The sequence below is a fragment of the Nelumbo lutea genome, chromosome 5 (genome assembly GCF_056320005.1).
Source record: "Nelumbo lutea isolate HS-2025 chromosome 5, American lotus-T2T, whole genome shotgun sequence".
NCBI classification, from domain to species: domain Eukaryota; kingdom Viridiplantae; phylum Streptophyta; class Magnoliopsida; order Proteales; family Nelumbonaceae; genus Nelumbo; species Nelumbo lutea.
Window position 1 is genome coordinate 5698600 of NC_142688.1, and position 23070 is coordinate 5721669.

The 23070-nt window shown below is 38.2% G+C and overlaps 1 protein-coding gene across 2 annotated transcripts; it reads left to right on the top strand.

Annotated features, from left to right (window-relative positions):
- Positions 1 to 1021: 1021 nt before the first annotated feature.
- Positions 1022 to 21662, top strand: LOC148850010 (Serine carboxypeptidase S28 family protein). 2 transcript variants are annotated; one of them, XM_088944977.1, is made up of 10 exons: positions 1022 to 1989; positions 2118 to 2304; positions 2399 to 2532; positions 2621 to 2733; positions 2892 to 3015; positions 4967 to 5122; positions 5247 to 5402; positions 8082 to 8161; positions 8253 to 8302; positions 21276 to 21662. In XM_088944977.1, exons 1-10 carry the CDS (start codon positions 1573 to 1575, stop codon positions 21416 to 21418), a joined length of 1560 nt encoding a protein of 519 aa, XP_088801103.1. In that variant the 5' UTR covers positions 1022 to 1572; the 3' UTR covers positions 21419 to 21662. The 2 variants fall into 2 exon arrangements, with proteins under 2 accessions (XP_088801103.1, XP_088801104.1); XM_088944978.1 differs by lacking the exons at positions 8082 to 8161; positions 8253 to 8302.
- The last annotated feature ends 1408 nt before the right edge of the window (positions 21663 to 23070 follow it).

Sequence of the window (23070 nt, forward strand, 5' to 3'; positions counted from 1 at the left end):
CTACAGGAGTAATTAAGATTCAATCTTGATACCCAGTTGATTCTTGTGAAGGGTCAAGTTTTTTTAGAAGAATACTACTGATTCTGCTCCACCCTGCACTGCGCCATCTTTAGTGGGAGCAGATTTTGGATCTTTCCTTGGGCGTGAACACCTCCATTGGGAGGTACTGTTTCTCCGTATCAGGTATAATCTCTTCCTACTTCTTTTAGTTTAGATCTGGTTCAGTTCATGGTTCAAGAATGATCATTGAAAATATGATTTTTTAAATAGGGAATTCGATTCCCAGTTGAAGGGAGAGAAAAATTTTTGAAAATTGCCCCCTTATTCCGCAATCTTTGGGCATCCATGTGATGGATATCTTATCCTTTCAATACAACCTTTGAAACTCATGGTAACCAACATGTTTCATCACTATTGAACCCAGACCAAAGTTGGAACCGCCATATTCTAGCCCAAATTTTTTATGAACAAACATGCTCTCATATCCTTCAAATTACACTTGACATAGAGTCAAGCCAAGATAATATTTTGTGGAAACGCAACACCTCTGGAACATATACAATGAAGTCAGCATACAAGGTTTTTGAAAACCATAAACCGTCATCCTCCAAAGCACATTTCCCATCAAATTACACCTGACACATATTCTTCATTTGGAAAGTGGTTTGGAATGGCTTCCTAACCCAAAGTAAATGTACAAAATGGCTCCACCCCTCCGAAACAGACTACCCTTTCTGTAAATATCAAAAGGAAACAACCTCACATCTCCTCTTTACATGCCCTTTCACAAGAGTAGTTTGGTGTGAAGCTTAGGTAGGGCTGAATCTGAATGACATCAAAGAGGAAGAGGAAGTTTATGTCTCTATCATAAAGTGGTGGGAAAAATTAAAAAAGAACTTATCGCCACAAGAGGCCATACATCTAGTGGGGAAGGGTTGCACTTTACTATATCTCATATGGAGAGCCAGAAATGACCTCATTTTTTACCATAAGAACACCAACCCAAAGGACATTATTTCTCGAGTGTGGAAGTATCAATGCTCTTAAGACTAGTGTTTCAAAAATATAAGGACTACCTCCCCTACAACGAGAGAAGGAACACCTTTCATCATCCATGCATAGGCAGAGGCACAGTTCTTGCTGAAGGAGAATCGTGTTAGGCAATCGACAGTTATGATGCAGAACTATGGGCCCTAATTCAAGGGCTTAAAGCATCCAGCCAACTCGAGATATTCAAGATCATCATATATAGCGATTCATCACAGGTGATAGACTGAATAAAAGTCAACCAAAGAGATGGATATACTGGTTACATTCAACACAATTATCAAGACTTTTATCTAGTTTTGAACAATTACAGTTTGTACATATAAACAGAAACTATAACCTCATACACTAGCTGTTTGGTTTAACTTAATGAAGGGCTGGCTGTTTTTCTTTTTGGAAAAAAATAATCAAGATAGATGGTTTTAGATTTTTATTATTCCGAACTCGCAACAATTCACCTTATTAGAGTCTAGAGCCTAGACTGATCCATCGTCAACGTGCCTCTTAACTCCAAAGTCCAAACAGATGGGAAAAACAAGCACCGCGAACCTATTACTCTCCTTCCTCTTCGTCTTGTTCTCATCGTTTCCCCCTTTAATCACAGCTGAAGTATCAAAGCTTGGCTCCTTCAGATTTGCTCCTCGTTTCTTCGGGGGATTTGCAGCAAATGCAGACCTTAACAACTTACAAACACACAAGTCGCTCAAAATCCAATATGAAACCCGATATTTCACACAAGTCCTCGATCACTTCAGCTTCTCCAGGCTTCCAACATTTCAGCAGAGGTACCTCATCAACACTGACCACTGGCTCGGCCCCAATAGGATGGCCCCCATTTTCCTCTATTGCGGTAATGAAGGCGACATCGAATGGTTCGCCGTTAATACTGGCTTTGTTTGGGAGATTGCTCCTCTATTCAACGCCATGGTTGTCTTCCCTGAGGTCACCACTCCATCTCGCCAGCTCTAATTTGCCCTTTGTTTGTATTGTAGAAGTAACTTTACTGAATTTAAGCTTAGAGTTGAGTTTTTTGGTTTTTTTTTTGTTTAATTTTCGTGGTTACACGGCAGCACCGGTACTATGGCAAGTCTATGCCCTTTGGAAGTAGAGATTCAGCGTATAAGAATGCTGCTTCTTTGTCGTATCTCACTGCTGAACAAGCTCTTGCAGACTTCGCAGCTTTGATTACTGACCTGAAGCGGAATATGTCTGCTGAGGCTTGCCCGGTTGTTTTATTCGGTGGATCTTACGGCGGAAGTTAGCTCTCTCTGATTTGTTTTGTTATTTCTTGTTAGTTGAGATTGTGAGCTTTACTAGTTATAAATAATCTTTCTTTTTATTACCAAAACAGTGTTGGCAGCATGGATGAGGCTCAAGTATCCACATATTGCTATCGGGGCACTCGCTTCCTCAGCGCCCATTCTGCAATTTGAAAATATTGTGCCACCAGAAACATTTTACGACATTGTCTCCAATGATTTCAGGGTCTGTCTCTTATAACTCACTGGCACCTTTATAAATATATGTCTTTGTACACTTTGAGTTGCAGATTTTTATCCTCTTATGTATGCAGCGTGAAAGTGTCAGCTGCTTTAACACCATAAAAAAGTCATGGGATGCAATAGAAGCTGAGGGGCAAACAGAAGAAGGCTTGCTTCGCCTGACCAAGGAATTCCACCTTTGCCGGTAAGGATAGGATGCATTGTCTGGATTCAATATCTAGGCCCCAATATGTTTTAGCAATATGGTATTATGTTGATGCTTTCGTTTTGAATATATTGAATATTTTTTCCCTTTTTAATCATATTTTCGAAACTTAATTTATCATACATCATGAATGGAAGGAACCTGAGAAGCACACAAGATCTTGAAGATTGGTTGGAATCTGCTTATAGTTATTTGGCAATGGTGGATTACCCATATCCTTCTGATTTTATGATGCCTTTGCCAGGAAATCCAATAAAAGAGGTAAGATACAATTTACAACATAATTGAAATAATCTCTTGGCCAATGTTGGATAGCTGCTATGGTATGTAGTTTCTTGGTCTTATCTCTGTCTTTTTTCTTTTCACAAAATTGTGAAAGTACTATACCCTGAAAGCCACTTAACTGTGTATTAACTGTGTATAATACACAGTAGTCTGCTGAGTTTGTTGGGACAAAAACATATACGGTGTGTTGAGGCTCACCATTATCAGTAGAGGTTGTGCTAAATAACATGACGGTTTTTTGTTTCTTTCTTTTTATTTTTTGATAAATGGTGTATGCATATATATTGCATTTCTCTATGTGGTAAAATTGGAAGGCTTACCTAGATAGAGAATCCTTACATGGTCGATGAGTTAAAACCATGAATTATGCAAGTATACCTCTTTGGCCATCAAAACCAGAATTATATTAAATCTTCCAATTGATTCTGCAAATGTTCAAAAGAGAAACCAATGCAGCACTAATAGGCCATACTCACGTGGATATAGGTTCATCCTAGATGGCTTTGTTAATGCTCTTGTGCCCATTAACTACAGTAGGTTCTTTGTTTACAAGCTCAATATTCTTGGACCATGACTTGCAGCCCAATTCATTTTACCTACAAACCTAAGGTGGTCAAGTTCATTATGGCAGATTGGCAGGCCTAGGGTGGAAGAAACTAGAAGAAGAATATCTTCAAAAAATATCCTAAGAGATAATACCAATTAAATAATATTCTAGATGCTCGGGTATTTTGTGATTTTATTTTCTTGTTTTCCAAGGGAATTTATCTTTCTATGAAAGGCATTGTACTCCTTTTTCCCCTTTTAAATGCATGAATATTATTAGATCTGAGAATTGGAACCTAGCAGTGAGGTCATGGTAGTAATGTCTGATTTTAGTTCTTCCTCAGCCAAAAGCGTACCTGATGCTTTGGCAAGAGCTGCAGTTGTAATGTCTAATTTGGAATGGCGGCACAAGACAGGCTGTATGTGTAAAGGGCTTCTGTGTAAACTGTTTTTGACATGGAAGCTATGAGCTGTTGTACTAGTTCAATATAATTTGATCTCTTGGACTTTAGGGGTCATGACTTTTTTGATAAATAACAGAATGAATTTCATTCATATAAAAAGGATTACAAGAAAAGCCATAAGGGTAACAAGATCAGAAGCTACAAGACAGAAAGAACCTTTAGGGGTCATGATTTCTCTTGCTTCAATCAATAATATGCCTCTGATAATTGTTAATGGTAAAAAAAAAGCGATCCTATTTTCCAAGTGCATGCTAGAGTGGAATGCCGGAACAGGATTTTTGCAGCTGTTCTATGTAGTTGGCTCTGTGTTGCTCAAACAAGGATACAGACATGGACATGGATATGAGAAACTGGGATACAACTCAAGATTTCCTAAGATCCTGAGCATGTTTGTGTGTGGTATCCCATTTAATATGCTTAAAAGTTTCTTTCATTTCTAATTTTTTAAGTTAGATTTCACTTCTCAATATGCATATCATGTCAAATTCAATTAAATTTCTATAGTATATACATTCTTATTATGTGATTTCTTAACCATACCATTTTAATGTTTTAAAAAGGTTTACACCATGAAGTATACATAAATATTTGAGAAACAAGGAAGTATTTCCACATTTCCTGTATCAGAGTCTTTATGTCATCTTGGGTAGATAGGTTTTTTGACATCACATGTTGGTGGTTTAGCACCTTTCTTTGAGTGCCTATTAAGCCTCTGGATATCCATTATGTAGAACTGAATTATTTGTATTTATCATTTTAATCATAAGATCTTTTCTCATTAAAACTTGTTATTTATATCTGGTATATAAACTGAGACTCAACCAAAGCCTCATATGGGGTACAGAATGTCAAACAATTAACCTTCACTGAGAAGCTTATATATGTGTGTATATACTTATTTATGTCTGTCTTTCTAGGTGTGCAGAAAGATTGACAGTTTTCCTGATGGGACTAGTACTTTAGAGCGTATATTTGCAGGAGTAAGTGTCTATTACAATTATACTGGAGTAGTTGACTGCTTTGACCTGGGGGATAGTAATCAGGATTTGGGAGCCGATGGATGGGATTGGCAGGTCTACTCTTCCTTTATCTTATTGATTATAAAGCTTTTCGACGTTTATTATATCCAAATAACTCGCGTTAAAATTTTCCTGGAAGTATTGTTATATCTAATTGAGTTTTCCTTGAAATATATAGGCTTGCACGGAGATGGTTATGCCAATGTCAAGCAGCCAAAGCACCAGCATGTTTACGGCATACGATTTCAATTATTCTTCTTATCAAGACGAGTGCTTTAAGCATTTTGGTATCAAGCCAAGGCCTCGATGGATAACCACTGAATTTGGTGGACATGTAAGATAATAATGGGTATCTAAATTTATTTGCTTCTTTCAATCAATAAACATGAATTAGTTTATATGTTTCATTAGTCTTTATAATGTCTTTTTTTTTTAATCTAGATCCTGAACACATTATGCTTTACCAGACTAAAATACCTATAAATATATTAGTGTCTATTTTACTTTAATGGTATGCATGTTTGTAAGCAATCCTTATCTTTAAAACCTTTTTTTATCAGTAAAAAGCTTTCATAACTTATAAATTTAGTACAGTCATTAAAGCATTTTCCCATCTCAAATTACATCATATTACAACTCTGCCCAAAATGGAAGAGGCCTGTCAACGCCTTGTTTTGCCAATACATCTGTCATCCCAACAGCAGTCCTTACCCAGCTGAAAGTAGAATTGGACCTCTTTGCTAGGGTATCAATTTCCTTGAAATCCTGTCTGCATTTCCAAGGGGCGGAATTGATTTTCTTTGTCCAAGCGGTGACTAATTGTGAGCCTCCTTCAGTTTCCAATTCCCTAATTTCAAGTTGTACTGCAAGTCTCATTCCTTGTAGCAGAGACCATATTTCGAGATCGGCTTCAGTCAGGGCAAGCCCATCCTCACACCGTGCCAACAGCCTCTTGCAACCTTGCATCGGGAATATCTCCCCATGAAATAAAGCACATAAGTACGGAGATATTCCCAATGCAAGGCTGTAAAGGCTGTTCGAACAGGCGTTGCCCTGACCGAAGCTGAACACCCATATTTCAGCCTGAACTGAATCTCCAAAGCCAATTGGACCTGAATACAAGGCCACTGCCTCTCCTCCGTTGTTTCTGAATACACCCCCTATGCCTGCTCTTCCTGGATTGCCCAACGAACTGCCATATCAAAGTTCAATTTTAGTTTGGTCAAAGCTGAAATTGAAAATGAAAATGGACAGTAAAACCTTTCTTGTCAAAAAATGAAAATGATAACTTTCATGACCAATGAGGTTGTTGGTTTGATCCGACTTACCTACAATGGACAGTAAATTATAAATACTTTGTAGAAATGATGAGATTAGAGGGATGGCTAGTCAGTTCTTTTCATGTGTGGCCATGTCATCCTCTAGTAGGTCCGTTTCTGCTTGAGTTGTTCCAAGGTTCAAAATATTGGTGTCGCATATTGTATCAAGAAGCTTGGACATGGATATGTCATACGTATACAGATTCGCTTTGGATATGCATGGATATAGTGGAAATATATGGAAATACTTAAATACATTGGGGAAACTCTTATAAATCCTACAAATATATGGAAATACTTAAATACATTGGGGAAACTCTTATAAATCCTACAAATACATCACTAACATTAAATCTAAGGTTAAAATAACTATGAATGAGGTATAAACACACAAGTGATGCACACTAATAATTTATGAAGAGATGCATTGCAATCAACATTACTGAGAGTCTAGAATATGTAGATATCATACAATAAATTTACTAATAATACATCAAACAAGTTTGAGTTTCCAGTCTACTAAAAACTCTTTATAAAACACATTAAATTGTTAAAATAATGAGTGTGATAGATCATTGATAAATTTATCTTATAGTTCTTTCCATGGTTTGCAATATCAACAGTATTTGGCAATATATCCTCGAAATATCCCCATTTGCTAGGTGGCGATTTGAATTCTTCCAAGAATCTTTTTTATCCAAATATCCCCGATATTTTTCCGACATGTCAACAATATTTCAGATTTCATTGATCTATATATTCAAAATTTAAAATTTTAGAATATTATATTTTTTTCAATATTTTGTTACCATCATAATTTTTTAAATAAATTTTCCTAAAAGAACCAACAGGGAATTGGTGATTAGGTAATTGGTTTACTACTTTGATATGATTCCTAAGTCACTATAATTCAAAAGAAAAAGGAAAGTGCATATAACTAAAAAAAAGTATTCTCAATCTAATCAAAACATATAATAACAATAAAGATAAAAGTTAAAATGGCAAATAATTGACATATATAAAGAAGAGAAGATGGCTAAAGACAAAAAGGGAGACAAAGAGAAGCATACCTATTACAGTATCTCGATATTTCCTATTTGATTCATATAGTTCTTTGTTTGTCCAGACAGTTTGAGCCTTAAATGTGCAATATATAATACGCCCTATATCAGGCATATTGTGTCAATATTTTGAACCTCGGATTGTTCTGCAAACGATAAGAAATGTTTATAGAGGAAGCACTAGGAATATTTTGAACAATATGCTTCTTTCTTGATCAGATCAATTTTACCATCTTTATTTCCTTCTAAATACAATAATTTGGGAGATCCAACTTGTTTCCTTATTATAAAAAAAAAAGAAAAAAAAACTTGTTTCTTTCTTCTTTCCTTTTATTATCTTTCTTGTCTTCCTACTTACTATTTATTTGATTGGGTGGATTTGATCTATTATACATCGCTAATCATGTCTTACTACCATGATCAGATTTATATTCTATCTTCACATGGTGCACCATTTATGGTCTTCAATGAAACTTTTGTCTATTCTTGCTTGTTGCTTCCATTAGGAACTGGTTGGAAACAATGATGGAATGTTCCCTTCTCCACTGAAACATTTTAGCATGCTGCATGCATGATATGGAAAGCATTGGATGTCCCTTTCTCATTCTAATCCATCTTTGTTTCCTTGTCAAGAATTTATTGACTGACTTAAAGACGTTTGGAAGTAACATAATATTCTCAAATGGGCTATTGGATCCTTGGAGTGGTGGCGGGTGAGCTTTATTCCAGATGTAATGCCTTGATAAAATGTTCTCACAGATTCTTCATATAACAATTGATAGCTGTTGATATTATCTCTTTCAGCGTTCTTCAGAATGTGTCTGAAACTATCACCGCTCTTGTTACAAAAGAAGGTAATGTTCCACAAGAATTGGCTCAACAGTTGCTAAATCATCTCTTATTCACATCTCTAACATCCTTTCTAAATGATATCTTTTATAAAGAAAAGTGATGACACAACAAACCATTAATTTGCATCAGCTTCAGATCCTCCAATCCATGCTTAAACCAGCTGAATGTATTGGTGTTTTCAAATTTCAATATATTACCCTATACACAATTTCCTTATCTGTTATCTTACTTGTATGTGGTTTGTGAGTTTATCATAGCCATTTGTATGGAATGAGTAATGAATGAAGCCAATTTACCTAGGGTCCATTTGGTTTATGGACAGGATTGGAATCGATATCCTTAGGAATCGGAATCAAAATCACCTATTCCTGACGCCTATTTGGTTCATTTGGAGTTGGAATCTGAATCAACTGAAAATTTTCAATTTTGTATTAGTCTATTTATTATTTTATTATTACTTTATTAATACTTTATGAATATATGAATATTTTATTACTATTTTATTATTTTCTTATTAGTTTATTAATATTATATTATTTTTTGTTTTATTATTATTTAATAATTAATATGTTAGTATTTTATTATTACGTAATTATATTATATTAATATTTTATTTGTACTTAATTAAAACTTTAGTAATATTTGTATTATATTTATTAATGATTTTATATTTTATTAATTAAAACTTTATTATTTCATGATTTTTTTGTTAATATTGTATTATTATTAGTTTATTATTACTTTAATTATATTGTATTAATATTTTATTTATACTTTATTATTATTATCTATGTTTTTTATTATTAATTTATTAACATTTTATTATTATTTTACTAATATTTTATTAATATTCAGGTTTGGGGGATTTTTGTCCCGAGTTCTTTACTTTGTGACAAAATGTGGAATGGGAATCCCATTCCCTCGGGGGGAGCCTAGAAGGATAGAATGGCCATTCCAACAAAATAAATGGTTGGAAATGAAATAGGCCATTCTGATTCTGATTCTAGGCACCTATTCTAGGGGTGATCATGGGCTGGGTAGGAATGGTCTTCGCACTTATAAAAGGGGCATAGTATAGTCCAGGCCTGGGCCCAACACAACCCATACTAGGCTTATAGGCCTAGGATATTAAATATTATCATGTTTTATTTTATATTAAATTAATAATTAGTTTACCATAAATCAGTCACTAAAGAGGAATATAAAGGAATGCATAAACTAGCAAAGATGAGAGAAAGGAAAGGCAGAAATTTAAACCATGTTAGATGCATTAAAGATGAAGATCAAAGAGTCTTGGTAAAAAATGAGGAAATCAAACAAAGATGGAAAAACTATTTTGAAAAATTATTAAATGTACAACCGGGAGAGGGTGTTAATGGAAGAGAAGCTAGCAATACTAACGGTGTTAAAAATAATACATACCTTTGTGGAGGTCGAATCCAAGATACGCTAGGGAAAGAACTGAAGAGAGGGAAGAGAAGGATGAAGGTTAGGTGCAGTGCAGTGAAGAAGATGAAGAATCGGAGGACTTTTCTGTTGATGGTACTAGCGTGGGCAGTGTAAATGACGAAGGTAGTTGTGTTGGAGGTGACATGGATGGGTGGAATATTGCAAGCTTATTTCAGGGTGAAGATTGTAATCGGTTTAACTCATTCCCAAGACTACAGAGTGTGCAAGGAATATCAAAAGGGGCAAATCGGGAGAACCAGAAGCAGAGCAGGAACACACCATCTAGGGGTGAACCAGGGGTAGAGTGGAAAGATCACTAGGATGACCAAAGGACAGAAGTACTTTCCAATCAACTCAGGGAGATAAATGTTTACCAACCTTTGGAACAAGAGAGGGAGGCTTGGAGCAGTTCTTTTCTAGCATGTCCATCAGTCCCAGGTAACCAAGTGAATTCAGTTTGTGCTACTAATGTGTCTCCTGTGTCTTTGGTTCCAGATTCCGTTTCTGTTCCTTGTCTTGTATCCCATGAATATGCAACCGAGCTAGTAGGCGGGCTCTCCGAGGAGGGGGAGAGGGGAAGGTGCAGGAAGGAAGGTATAGGAGTGAAAAAGTGTGGGAAATCATTGAAAGAGTGTTTAAGGAAGTGGAAGGAAAGTTGATTTGGAGGAGAGAAGGGGAGGAAGGAAGAGGGGAGGGGTTAGTGGAGAGGAGAGAAGGGAATGAGGGTAGAGATGGAGAGGATTACGGGGAGAGAACAGGGAAGGAGGGAGGTAACAGGAGAGGGAGGATGGATGGAGAGGAAAGAACAGAGGTGGGACCAGAGGAGAGGATGAAAGGGCAGGTGGACATAGATGGGGGGGGGGATTTTGTAGGAAGGGTAGGGGTGGAGGACTTGGTGAGAAAAGACATGATAGCAGAATTTGTAGGGAAGTTGGGTTGTAGGTTGGAAGATTTGAATGTGTTGAAAGAAAGCTTACAGAAGAGGAAGAAGGAGATCAGAACAAAGAAGAAGAAATTGAGTGAAGTAGAAAGACTGAAGAGAGATGTAGAAGGAGACACGAAGCTCGGTGTAAAAGGAGATAGAAGGAAAGGGGGAAAGTAGTGGGTAGGTGGAAAGGGGTTTAAAAAAGAAGTGGAATGAAGATTCTTAGTTGGAATGTGAGGGGAATTGGGAGTGCAAGGAAGAGAGCGACAATAAAAGAGGTAATAAGGAGGTATGACCCAGACATTGTGCTGTTGCAAGAGTCTAAGAGAATGGAGTTTAATAACAAATGGGCAAGGAGTGTATGGAAAGCCAAGGGGATTAGCTGGGTAGCTGCTCCCTCATGGGGTGCTTCTGGGGGGATTGTAACAATGTGGAAGAGGGATGTGGTTGAAGGTTTGGACGTGTTGGTCGGAAAGTACTCGGTTTCCATGAAGTTTAAGCAGCAAGAGGATGATTATATGTGGGTGCTCACAAATGTATACGGACCAAATGACTACAGAGAGAGAAAGGAGTTGTGGGAGGAATTGGCTGATGTTAGAGGGTTGTGGGATGGGCCCTGGTGCATGGGTGGGGATTTCAATGTGATTAGATTCTCGGAGGAATCCAATAAGGTTAATTAGAGGGTGACAAAAAGCATGAGGAAGTTTAACAGTTTTGTGGGATGCCTTTGAGCTTAAAGAGATTCCCCTAGCCCATAAGACATTTACATGGTCAAATCTCCAATCTAGACCTATTTGCTCTAAGCTGGATAGATTCCTATTCTTTTTGGATTGGAAAGAACATTGGGGAACCTTGGCTTCTAGAGCTCTCCCAAGGGTGACCTCGGATCATTGGCCCATAGTGTTATGTAAGGAGGAAAGAAGGTGTGGAGGTCCTACCCCCTTTAGATTTGAAAATATGTGGTTACTTCATCTAGGGTTTACTAACAAAGTGAGGGAGTGGTGGTATGAGCGAACCCTTTGGTGGAATGGGAGGGGATGAGATTCCATAAGAAATTACAATTCTTGAAAGCAAAAATCAAGGAGTGGAATTTGGTAGAGTTTGGGAGGATAGAAGAAAGAAAGGGAGATCTGATGGATAAAATTGAAAGCCTTGACTCTAAAGAAGAAAGGGGAGAATTTGGAGAGGAAGACAATGAACTCAGGAGAGATTTGAGAAGACAGTTAGAGGACTGCCTGTACAAGGAGGAAATTAGCTGGAGGCAAAAATCTCAGTGTAAATGGTTGCAAGAGGGAGACAGAAACAGTAGGTATTTCCACTCTCTAGCAGATGGCAGGAGAAGGAAGAGCTTTATCTCCAAATTGGTAGTAGATGGAGTTGAGTTAATACAACAAGAGGAGATAGCCGGGGCCTGTGTGGAGCACTTCAAATCTATTCTAAGAAGGCCTGTGAGTAGAAGAGTGTGGGTAGAAGGATTTGATTGGCCAGATGTAGGGGTGGAGCATAGGAGAAGGTTGGAAAGAAGCTTTAATTTGGAAGAGATCAAGGAGGCTGTGTTTTCTATGGATAGAACAGAAGCTCCAGGGTCGGATGGGTTCACAATGGCTTTTTATCAGGACTATTGGGATATTTTGAAAGATGATCTTTTGCGGGTATTTGAGGAGTTTTTCAGGAGAGGAATTGCCAATTCGGGTGTGAACTCTACATTTATAGCCTTAATTCCAAAAAAGAAAGATGCATCCCACCCGAAGGATTTTAGGCCAATTAGCTTGGTTAATAGCTTGTATAAGATCATTGCAAAAGTGTTGTCTTTGAGGCCGAAGGAGGTATTGTCAAATATTATTGCACATTATCAAGGAGCTTTTGTGAGTGGAAGACAAATTACTGATCAGATTTTAATTGCTAATGAGAGTGTGGAGAACTTTAAGAGGGATAAGAAGAAGGGAGTGGTCTGTAAGTTGGACTTGGAAAAGGCTTATGACTTGGTGGACTGGGATTTCTTGAGGAAAGTTTTGACTAAATTTGGGTTTGGGGCTAGATGGTGTAAATGGATCATGGGTTGTGTCCGGAATTGTCATTATTCAGTGCTAGTGAATGGGACAATGGTAGATTTCTTTCCATCCAGTAGGGGTATAAGACAAGGAGACCCCCTTTCTCCTTTTTTGTTCATTCTAATTGCGGAGGTATTGGGGAAATTGATTCACAGAGCCGATTCTAGGGGGCTCATTAGAGGCTGGAGAGTTGGGAGGGTGGGAATCCCCCTCACTCACTTACAGTTTGCTGATGACACGATTATGTTTTGTGAAGGCGGTAATGTGAGCTTTATCAGGAGCTTGAAGTCGGTGATACAACTGTTTGAGCAAATGTCCAACTTAAAGGTTAACCTTGGGAAAAGCTGTGTAGTGGGGGTGAATTTGGAGGAGGGAGAGATCAGGGAGAGTGCTGAAGTGCTGGGGTGTGAAGTCTCGGGGTAGCCTTTGAACTACTTAGGGTTGCCATTAGGTGATAACCCTATGAGAGAGAGATTTTGGAACCCGGTGGTGGAAAGGTTTAAAAAAAGATTGGTATCCTGGAAAAAGAACTACCTCTCTCTTGGTGGGAGAATTTGTTACTATCCATTTGTCCCATGTTAGTAGTATGGGATGCTAATGTGAGGTATCCCACATCGATAGAATAGGATACTGTTGTGGGGTATATATGTGCTTGGTTCCCTCCCTCTAACAGCTAGCTTTTAGGGGTGAGTTCTCCTAAGGCACATAACAAATGGTATCAGAGCCTACACTATGCCTCACAGTTGCAATCGTGCGGCGCAGGTGGTGACGTTGGTATTGCAATGTTTGACCAGGACTAGGTGGACTAGTGCAAAGCCAGCCTGTGTGGGCGTCGGGACTACAGAAGCGTGGTAGGATGTTACGATCCATTTGTCCCATGTTAGTAGTATGGGATGCTAATGTGAGGTATCCCACATCGGTAGAATAGGATACCGTTGTGGGGTATATATGTGCTTGGTTCCCTCCCTCTAACAACTAGCTTTTAGGGGTGAGTTCTCCTAAGGCACATAACAGAATTACACTAATTAAGGTCATGCTTGCTAACTTACCCATCTTTTTCCTGTCGGTGTTTAAAATCCCAGTGAAGGTTTCTAACAGATTGGAGAAGTTAATGAGAGATTTCCTGTGGGAGCCGGGAGAGGAGAAGAGGGACCATAGAGTTAGCTAGGAGATAGTGTGTAGGAGTAAGACTTGTGGTGGTTTGGGGCTTGGGAGTATTAGGAGAAGGAATATGACTCTTTTGAGAAAGTGGTTGTGGAGGTTCCTTATGGAGAAGGAAAAGCTATGGGCTAGAATAGTGGCAAGTATACATGGGCTAGAGCACAATGGATGGGACGCTGGAATCAGAGCTAGGATCACAAGCAATTCTCCTTGGAAAGCCATTCATGACCTGCAACCAGTTTTCTCCCCTAATATCAGGTATGATTTGAATTCCGGTAACTCCATAAAATTTTGGGAACAAACCTGGGTGGGGAGTGCCCCTCTAAAGGATCAATTTCCTTCTTTGTATGCTCTTTATGATTTGAAAAATGAGTCAATCTCATCTCTCACCACCCCGTCCTCTTCCACTTCTGAGATTGGGTGAAACTTGGGTCTAAGAAGGGATTTGAGGGACTTAGACTTCGATAGTATTTCGAGCCTTGTTGCAATTCTTGATAGCGTTGTCTTAGACCCCACTAGGGTGGATTCTAGAATTTGGACACCTACCCCCAATGGCATCTTTTCTTGTGTTTCTTTCTTCAAAGTCTTAAGTCAGTCCACCAGTCCTACTTTCCCCCCTTTCCCTGTTGATGAGGTTTGGTGCAGAGCAATACCTCATAGGGTTGGTAGTTTTTGTTGGGAAGCCTATCTGGAAAGAATCAACACTGGTGATCTACTCCAAAAGAAGAGACCCAATACTTGCTTGTCACTTCATTGGTGTGTTCTTTGTAAAACGGATGGGGAGACTGGTTTTCACCTACTGGTGTCTTGCCATTTTGCGAGGTCAATTTGGGATTGGGCTTTCTCCCTATTTGGATGTAGCTGAAATCCTCCATCAGACTTGCAGGGCCTTTTTTCCCCTTCTTTTTTCAGGTGGCGGATAAAAAGGGGAAGGACTATGTGGAGAGGATTAAGGGCTGCAGTATGTTGGACACTTTGGGAAGAAAGAAACTCCAGGATATTCTCAGAAGCTGAGAGAGGAGCAGCAGATTTGAGGGCTATCATACATATTAGGGTTGTACAGTGGCTGAAATCTTTGGAGCTATTCACAGATTACACTGTGGATGACATGTTGAGGAAGTGGGGTGAATTTGCAAATTGCATACAGACCAAGTCAGTAATGAGTGTGTCTTGGACCCCTCCACCTGGTGGATTCTTGAAATTAAACTTTGATGGGTGTAGTAGGGGAAATCCGGGACAAATGGGGATTGGGGGTGTTTTTAGGGATGATAATGGGGTCATTTCTGCCATGTTCTTAGGCCCAATTGGAGTGGGTGACTCCCTTAGAGTTGAGATCTTTGCAGTTATGGAAGGAGTCCAGAAAGCTAAGGAGTTGAACATCATGAAACTCATAATTGAAGGGGATTCAGAGGTGGTGATAGGGTGGCTGATTAAAGATAACAATGGCTTATGGAAGTACAACAATGAGAGGAGGAAATTCAAGTGGCTGGTGCGGGAGATGGAAGTTAAGATATGTTGGGTTAAAAGATCGGCTAATTCCCTAGCTGACGGTTTAGCTAAACAAGGGGTAGAAAGGGATTCACTGTTTTGGGCTAAGCTGTAACTTTAGTGTTTTTTCCGTTTTTTCCTTTTCTTGAGGTTCTTTGTTGCTCTTGGAAGATAAGTGTGTTTGTCTTCCTCTTGTAAATCTTCTATTGATGATTTAATGAAAGTGCTATTGATCAAAAAAAAAAAAAAAGGGAAAGGTGTTAGGACTTGATGAGATTCCAATAGCAGTGTGGAAAGGTATGGGAGAGGTATGTGCTTTATGGCTAACTAAGCTATTTAATAAGATAGTAAAAGAAACGAGGATGCTTGTTGATTGGAGAAATAGTAGCATAGTGCCTATATTTAAGAACAAAGGTGATAGACAAAGTTGTATTAACTATTGATGGATTAAACTCATGAGCTACACTTTAAAACTTTGGGAGAGACTAATTGAACAAAGATTACGACTTGAAAGAGGTGTATCAGAGAACCAATTTATGCCAAGGGGATCAACCACGAAAGCTATATTTCTTTTGAGACGATTGATAGAAAAGTTTAGAGAGAAAGAGAAAGATCTTCATGTGGTGTTCATTGATCTAGAAAGGGCTTATGATAGAATTCCTAGAGAGATAATATGGTGGGTATTGGAAAATAAAAGGGGTTCAAAATAGGTATATAGACCTAATTAAGGATATGTGCAAGGGGGCAACAACCAATGTTAGAACACCAGTGGTAGAGATTTCAGATTTTACAGTTACAATGGAACCTCACCAAGGTTTAGCACTTAGCCTTTATCTATTTGCCTTGATCGTAGATGAACTGACTAAACATATTCAGGAAGAAGTTCCATGGTCCATGTTGCTTGCAAATGACATTGTTTTAATTGGTGAAACTAATGAAGGATTAGATGAAAAATTAAGCTTATGGACAAATGCCCTAGAAACAAAAGGTTTTAAAATAAGTTGGACTAAAACAGAGTATATGACATGTAATTCTTTTTGAAACAGGTAAAGTATGTCATGTAATTCTTTTTGAAACAGGAAAGTATATGCCATGTAAATTTAGTAGTAATAGGAGTGTAAATTAGGATACACTCAGGATTGAAGACCAAGAGATAATTCAATGTGACCATTTTCAGTACCTTGGTTCAATAATTCATAACAAGGGAGAGATTGAGGAAGATGTTACCCAAAGAATTAGAGCAGGTTGGGAAAAATGGAGGGAGTGTATCTGGACTTTTGTTTGATAGGAGAATACCACTTTCATTATAAGGAAAATTCTATAAAGCAGTTGTATGGCCAACTGTGTTCTATGAAGCAAGTGTGGGCAGTCAAGAAGCAACATGTTCGGAAAATGAGTGGCAGAAATGAGAATGCTAAGATGGATGAGTGAAAAAACTAGAAACGATAGGATTAGGAATGAAGTCATCCCTAGAAACTTAGGGGTAGCTCCAATAAGTGATAAAATGAGAGAGAGTAGACTAAGATGGTTTGGTCATGTGCACAGAAGACTACCAACAGCTCCAGTTAAAAGAAGTGATTTGTTACAAGTGGAAGGGGCTAGAAGAGCTAGGGGTAGACCAAAATGGACATGGGTAGAAGTAGTAAGAAATGATTTAAGCACTAATAGTTTAACAGTGGATATGGCTTTAAATAGAATAGATTGGTGAAATAGAATTCGTGTAGCCAAACCCCATATAGTTGGGATAAGGCATGGATGATGATGATGATATTAATTTATATTAATACTTAAAATACTATAACTTAAAATATTATATATAAAATATATTTATATATTTTAGGCCAAGTCGGGCTTGAAATGGTAACCCCTATGTTGTTTCATCCAAGCAGATTTTTTTGTTTGTTCAGGGAATGGTTAAACAAAATTATCCAATATTATGGTTATTTTGGAGAAGTAACTTGTTGTATATTTTTTATTTATTATATTTTGATATGTAATATTCATTTTGTTTTATATTCATCCCAGTATTACCCTTACCTACCGTTCTTCTATTTCCTTTGGGGGAAGGGGGGTTGAGATGGCTAAGTGGGTAGCAGTTGGTTTTTAGAACGCTGAAGACCTGTTTTGTTCTTGCCTGCAACTTGGGTTGAGCCAATCCAAACAAATTTTTTATTTATTTTTTATCAATAAAGAATGAATTCATTAAGATCAGATAAGAGTTACAGGAAATGGGTAGCCTTGGGTACCCCATTAGAAATTAAATCAAATTACAACTTTGATTTTTCAGCCTTACAACTGAGCCCAGAAACAAAATTCCCTATTAGCCCCTTGTTTAGCTAACTGGTCTGCAAATCTATTTGCTGCTCTTGGAGTCCATTGAAATGACAGTTGCATGTGCTTGGATATGCTTTTAACCTTCTTGATTTCGTTTCTGAATAACCAGGGTTTTTTTTTTTTTTTCATTTTGCTTTAGCCAGCCTATAACCACCTTAGAATCACTTTCTACAACTAGCTTCCTCACCCCCATCTCCATTGCTTTTTGTCTCCCATAGGTCACTGCCTTTAGTTCAGCTGTAGTAGAACCTCCCACTCCAATAGGGCCCGTGTACATCCCCACTACAATCCCCTTGTCATTCCTTAACACACTCCAATTCCAAACCTTCATGGGTTACCAAAACTACTTCCATCAAAATTTTATTTGAGAAAGCCTGAATTGGGGGGGTCCCAATTCCTCAGAACCTGTTCTCCAATTCCTGATTATGTCATCCCCACTGAAATCTGAGAACAGTCCCAGAGATTTTACCCGCGAGGTCACCATTATCATAATTCTATCTACCAGCTCTTCCTTCTTCTCTCGTCTTAAAAAATTCTTGAATTTCTTTCCTCTCACAGCACCCAAAGCACTGCTGCCCTTGTGCATCTCCACAATGCGCTCCCTCTTTTTTTTGGCCAGCTGAAGGTAGAGGAGTCAAATAGCTTATCCAAATTCATCGGGGGATTCCAACTGCAACCAAAAAGATTGACTAACCAAATCCAAACACTGTTAGCAACAGGACAGGAGATGAGAATATGAAAAGCAGTCTCACCACTCGATTCCACAAACAACACCAATTAGGTGAAAGACACCAGCCATGTCTCTTCCTCTGCATCAGATCACAGGTGTTGATTGCACCATGGTAGACCTCCCAAGAGAAAGCACCCACTTTAAGGGAATAGGGCGACACCAAACTTCTTTCACTGGAAAGGGTACCCTAGGTACATTCGGAGCAAGGATTTGAAGGAAACACAACTGAAGACTCCAGATGGATGAAGAGCCAAAGCCTAGTGTCTTGCTTAGAAGTATCCAGAAACACCTCATCAAGTAGCTGGAGAGAAGACAAGGAATCCAATTCAGAGTCCCTCATATTTCTGCAAAGGCCCAAATTCCAAGCAATACCAGACAGAGAGGGGGAAGGGGTTAAAAATTCAGCAACCGGCTTGCCTTTGAGGGAGGAAAGGGCAAAAATCACGGGGAACAGTGTTCTTAAGGAGGACTCACCCACCCGCACATCTTCCCAAAAATTGATTTTGTTTCCTGAATTGAGGTCAAGCCTTGCATGATTGAGCACCAAAGGTAGAAGCTTGTGAATCACTTTCCAAGGTGAGGCACTGGATACCCCGCTAAATACTCCAGCATCCCAACTGTTCTCTGAGAGCCCATGTATGCTGATCACAACTTTGTGCCAAAGCCTGTCTGTCTCACGCGGGAATCTCCAAAGCCATTTGCCTAGTAGAGCCTCATTCCTTTCCTTCAATCTTCCTAATCCCAGACCTCCAAGCTCCTTGCTTCTAGTCACTACTTCCCACCTCACTAAATGATCTTTTTTCTTCTCCCCTGGTTCCCACAAGAAATCCCTCACTATTTTCTCTAATTTCTTTCCAACAGCTTGCGGAATACAAAACACAGAGAGATAAACCCAATTTGAGTTTTAGGTTGAGTTGACTTGCTCCTTATGACCTTGGTTGGGGTTGGGCATGGACCTGAAAACCCCAACTGGACTTCAGCTTTTAGTCATAAATAAAATAAAAAACTGGATTTCATTTTTGTATGGGCTTTATTTGGTTCCTTGAGAAATCTCATGCAACCTGACTTGTGACATCACTTGCCCTCTCCAACCTTTTCAAGTTTTATTAGTCTCAATTGAAGTCCTATTTTCTGTTATTGCTTGAACTTGTCAGCTGGGCTCCATCCAAGCCTGATCACCTAACCCAACCAATCAACACAGCTGGGCTCCATCCACACTGTACTTGGGCCAGAAGTACCTTGGGTTGGCCTACATCGAACCTGACCTGCCCAGGTCTGGCATGAAACAACCCCTCCCTAAAATAACATAATAATAACAATAAAAAATAAAGATCTTTACTGACTGGCTAGTCGCCGCCTTTTAAAAGCCTTGCCTTTCTTACTCATGTTTCGAAATCTTTCAGTATTGTATGAACCAAGATATTTCATCTTTTTTCATCTTTTAATAGTTTCAGGGCTAAACATAAACTGAAATTTCAGAGATGTGAAAAATGTCCATTCCAGTTCAAAATGTCAAGTCAACAGAAACTTATGATATTTTAGGAAAATTAAAGACATTGCCTTGTTATTTTTTTTCTCTGATTTATCAAACCATTTAACTGATGTGTGTCTAAGATGTAGCTTAGCCACAAACTTGCTAAAGAAATCCAGAATTCTAAGACAGTTAAGAATGTACGCTTATAATTTCTGGATTGTTGCGGCCCATCATAGCAAAGTCTACTGAATGAATTGATTACCAGCAGTATATCTCAGTAAATATCTTCCATATTATAGTATCTCCATTGTTGGAGGTAGTTTATGAAGATACAAAGAAAACTCATTGCATGCTCTTTTGTTTTGACAAAAACATGGCTCTTGATAGAGCACCATGGCAGGACAGGTATCATGTAGCCAACCAGCCTGACCTCAAATAGTTGGAATTAAAGCTGAATTGAGTTGAGTATGCTCTTTTCTGCATCATGTTGATTATTCAATTTCAATCAGCATACAGGAGGTAATTGAGAAGAGAGTATAGAATACTCTGGGTAAGGGATTTTCACCAATGCCCAGATTAGAGCTAATAGCAGCATGAAGTGGCATAATATTTTCAAGTTAGTTTAGATCTAGTGCAGCCACACTTTGTTATCTGTGATTCTATGATGTATGGCTTGACCCCAGTAGAGGTTGCACGGTCCGAACTCTGCTTGGCAGCTAAATTGTCACTGTTGATAACCTTTTTTGAGATAAGACTTGTTTAAGTTGTTTACCATCAAATTGATGGTTTGGAGTTTTGACCAATAAATCTTATTGAAATACCAGCTGTGCAGCCTTTGTTGTGTGGAATACCTGTTCAGAATTTTTCCCTCCTCACCTGTCGTCCAGTAGAATTGTAGTACATGAATCGGCATGCTTTCTAAGTGGTGTATATTTCAAGGTCTTCATAATTGTACCTCTAGCTAAGTGCTTTGTTTTTGTTGTTTTATTATTTTTGGGGTAGTGGGGAATGTGAAGTAGGCACGCTTATCTCAGTGCTTCCGGTATGTTTTTCATGTTATTCATGGCCTTCTCTGCCACATGAAGGGTAAAAGTTGTTAATGTACCATTATTTTTTTTCCTTAATCCTGCATTATCTTTTATGAAATAGCTGAAATTCAGTGGCATCTACTATGTATAACGTGGTGCTTCTCATTAGGAAGGAAATAAAGGGTAACTAGACAGCCCATGACTCTATAAAATACTGAAACTCTAGCTTGAGTAGCTTCTAATTTATTGCTTCCAGATACTGGTCTAATTTCCTTTTAATGCATCCAATTGCCAAATTGTTCTTTAATTAAATGAACTTTTCCTTTGTTTATCAGGTGCACATCACATAGATTTGCGTCCTTCAATTAATGAGGATCCAGATTGGCTGGTTGAGCAGAGGGCATCAGAAGTCAAGTTGATTACAGGGTGGATAAATAAGTATTATCAAGAGAGGTCTGTATTATTCAGCAGCATATAGAGGCAAATAGCCCTGGATCCATATATATGTACCCAGTCTGCATTTTCTTCTCTCCCTTCATCAGATGGAGGTATTGTTCCTTGGATGAGCTTTGGGAATTCTTACTGACTTAGCAAAATGACATTCCTTCAGAAAAGCTTTGACTGAAGGTCGAGTAGAAATTGTTATAGGGAGGATGCTCAATTGCACATGGCCTATGCGTACCATCAGTATAATCAGTCTTCAGTTTCTCATTAGCACCAAATTGATCAACGTGTTCTCTCACCCACCAAATTTAAACCCAATAGATTTTGATAGCCTGTGCTCTCCATAGGTTTCCCCACGTGACGTTAGTCCACACAGTCATGCCTCCAGCACTGTTAGGAAAGCCCTGCATACAGTACAGGTTAGGCTAGACAACCAAACCTTTCCCCCTTCGGGGGGGTAGCCCATTCCCATAAATCCCATAATTCGATCCCAAGTCTCTGCTGCAACCAGCCAGAAACCTTACCAACCAACCAGTTGGCACCTTGCATGATGGCTATACTTTTAAGAGAGATTGATGATAAACATATTTAGTCCATGTATGAGATTGCTTATTTGACAAATAAGTGCATATCCTAATAAGCGTTCATGAGTGTTTGGTGAAAAAGCACTTATTTCAAATAGGGGTGGTATAGGTATTTTCAAAATGATGTAACGGACCAAGATGGGTTAAAAAGGAAATAAGCACTTACTGAATAAGTGCTTAAAATAATATCAAAATTTGGGTTTCATGAATAAGTGCTTATTTTTAAGTATGAGTACTTATTCAGACTTATTTCCCAAACACAAATAAGTGTTTATTTGAATTAGCACTCCCAAACTTAGCTTTATTTGTTGAACTAACAGATTTGAACATTTAATATGACAAAGGGTTAATTAGTTATTTAGTTATGTAAACACTAAGGTTTGAAGAAACTAAATATATATGCCCCCTGTAGTTCTAAAAATTACAAATGGGCTATCTATTAAAGAAAACATTTAGTCCCGTTTCATATGCCCACTAAATTTTTCATAATCTCAATTTTATCCTTGTCATCATCTTTCTTCATCTCTTTTTGTTTTTTTCCCATGCCATTTCCTTCTCTGCACGTTCCCTCCTCGATCTTTCTCTCTCTTTCTCTCTCTTCTTTCTTCCTCTTTAGTTCCCTGCGAATTTTTACAAGGGGCAAACAGGGGCAAACGATTCAATTGATTTTAGGGGAAAGGCTCAACACCACTCTTCAAAGAAAAACGTGGTTCATTAGCTCTTTTCATTTTAGTTTCAGAGGACATCTGTTATTGATTTAAAAACACCACCATTGTCATTTAGTGGTGTTCGTAGTAGCAGAGGGAAGGGAAGAAAAAGCGGAGAAAGAAAGGCATATTTTAAAAATTTAAGGACACTTTGATCCTTTTAAGTTTTATCTTAAACTTTTGAAAGATCAACTAGTTATATATCAATAATTTTTGGAACTAATTATCCCTATCACAAATTACAAGAATATCATGAGAAGGAAAGTACATGCAACGACCAACTTATCCCAACCTGCTTAATTGGGACATACAATTGCAGATCCAGACCCTATTATTCAGTTTGGACAGTCCTAAAAGTATGGGTTTCTTTTTATCTTTCTTATTTATTGAATAAA

Bases quoted from the DNA above. Each gene is read 5' to 3' on its own strand.
- LOC148850010 (XM_088944977.1), top strand. From the start codon at position 1,573: ATGGGAAAAACAAGCACCGCGAACCTATTACTCTCCTTCCTCTTCGTC. The intron at 2,533-2,620 runs GTCTGTCTCTTA...TTATGTATGCAG, and splicing joins TTGTCTCCAATGATTTCAGG to CGTGAAAGTGTCAGCTGCTT. The intron at 8,162-8,252 runs GTGAGCTTTATT...TATCTCTTTCAG, and splicing joins GATCCTTGGAGTGGTGGCGG to CGTTCTTCAGAATGTGTCTG.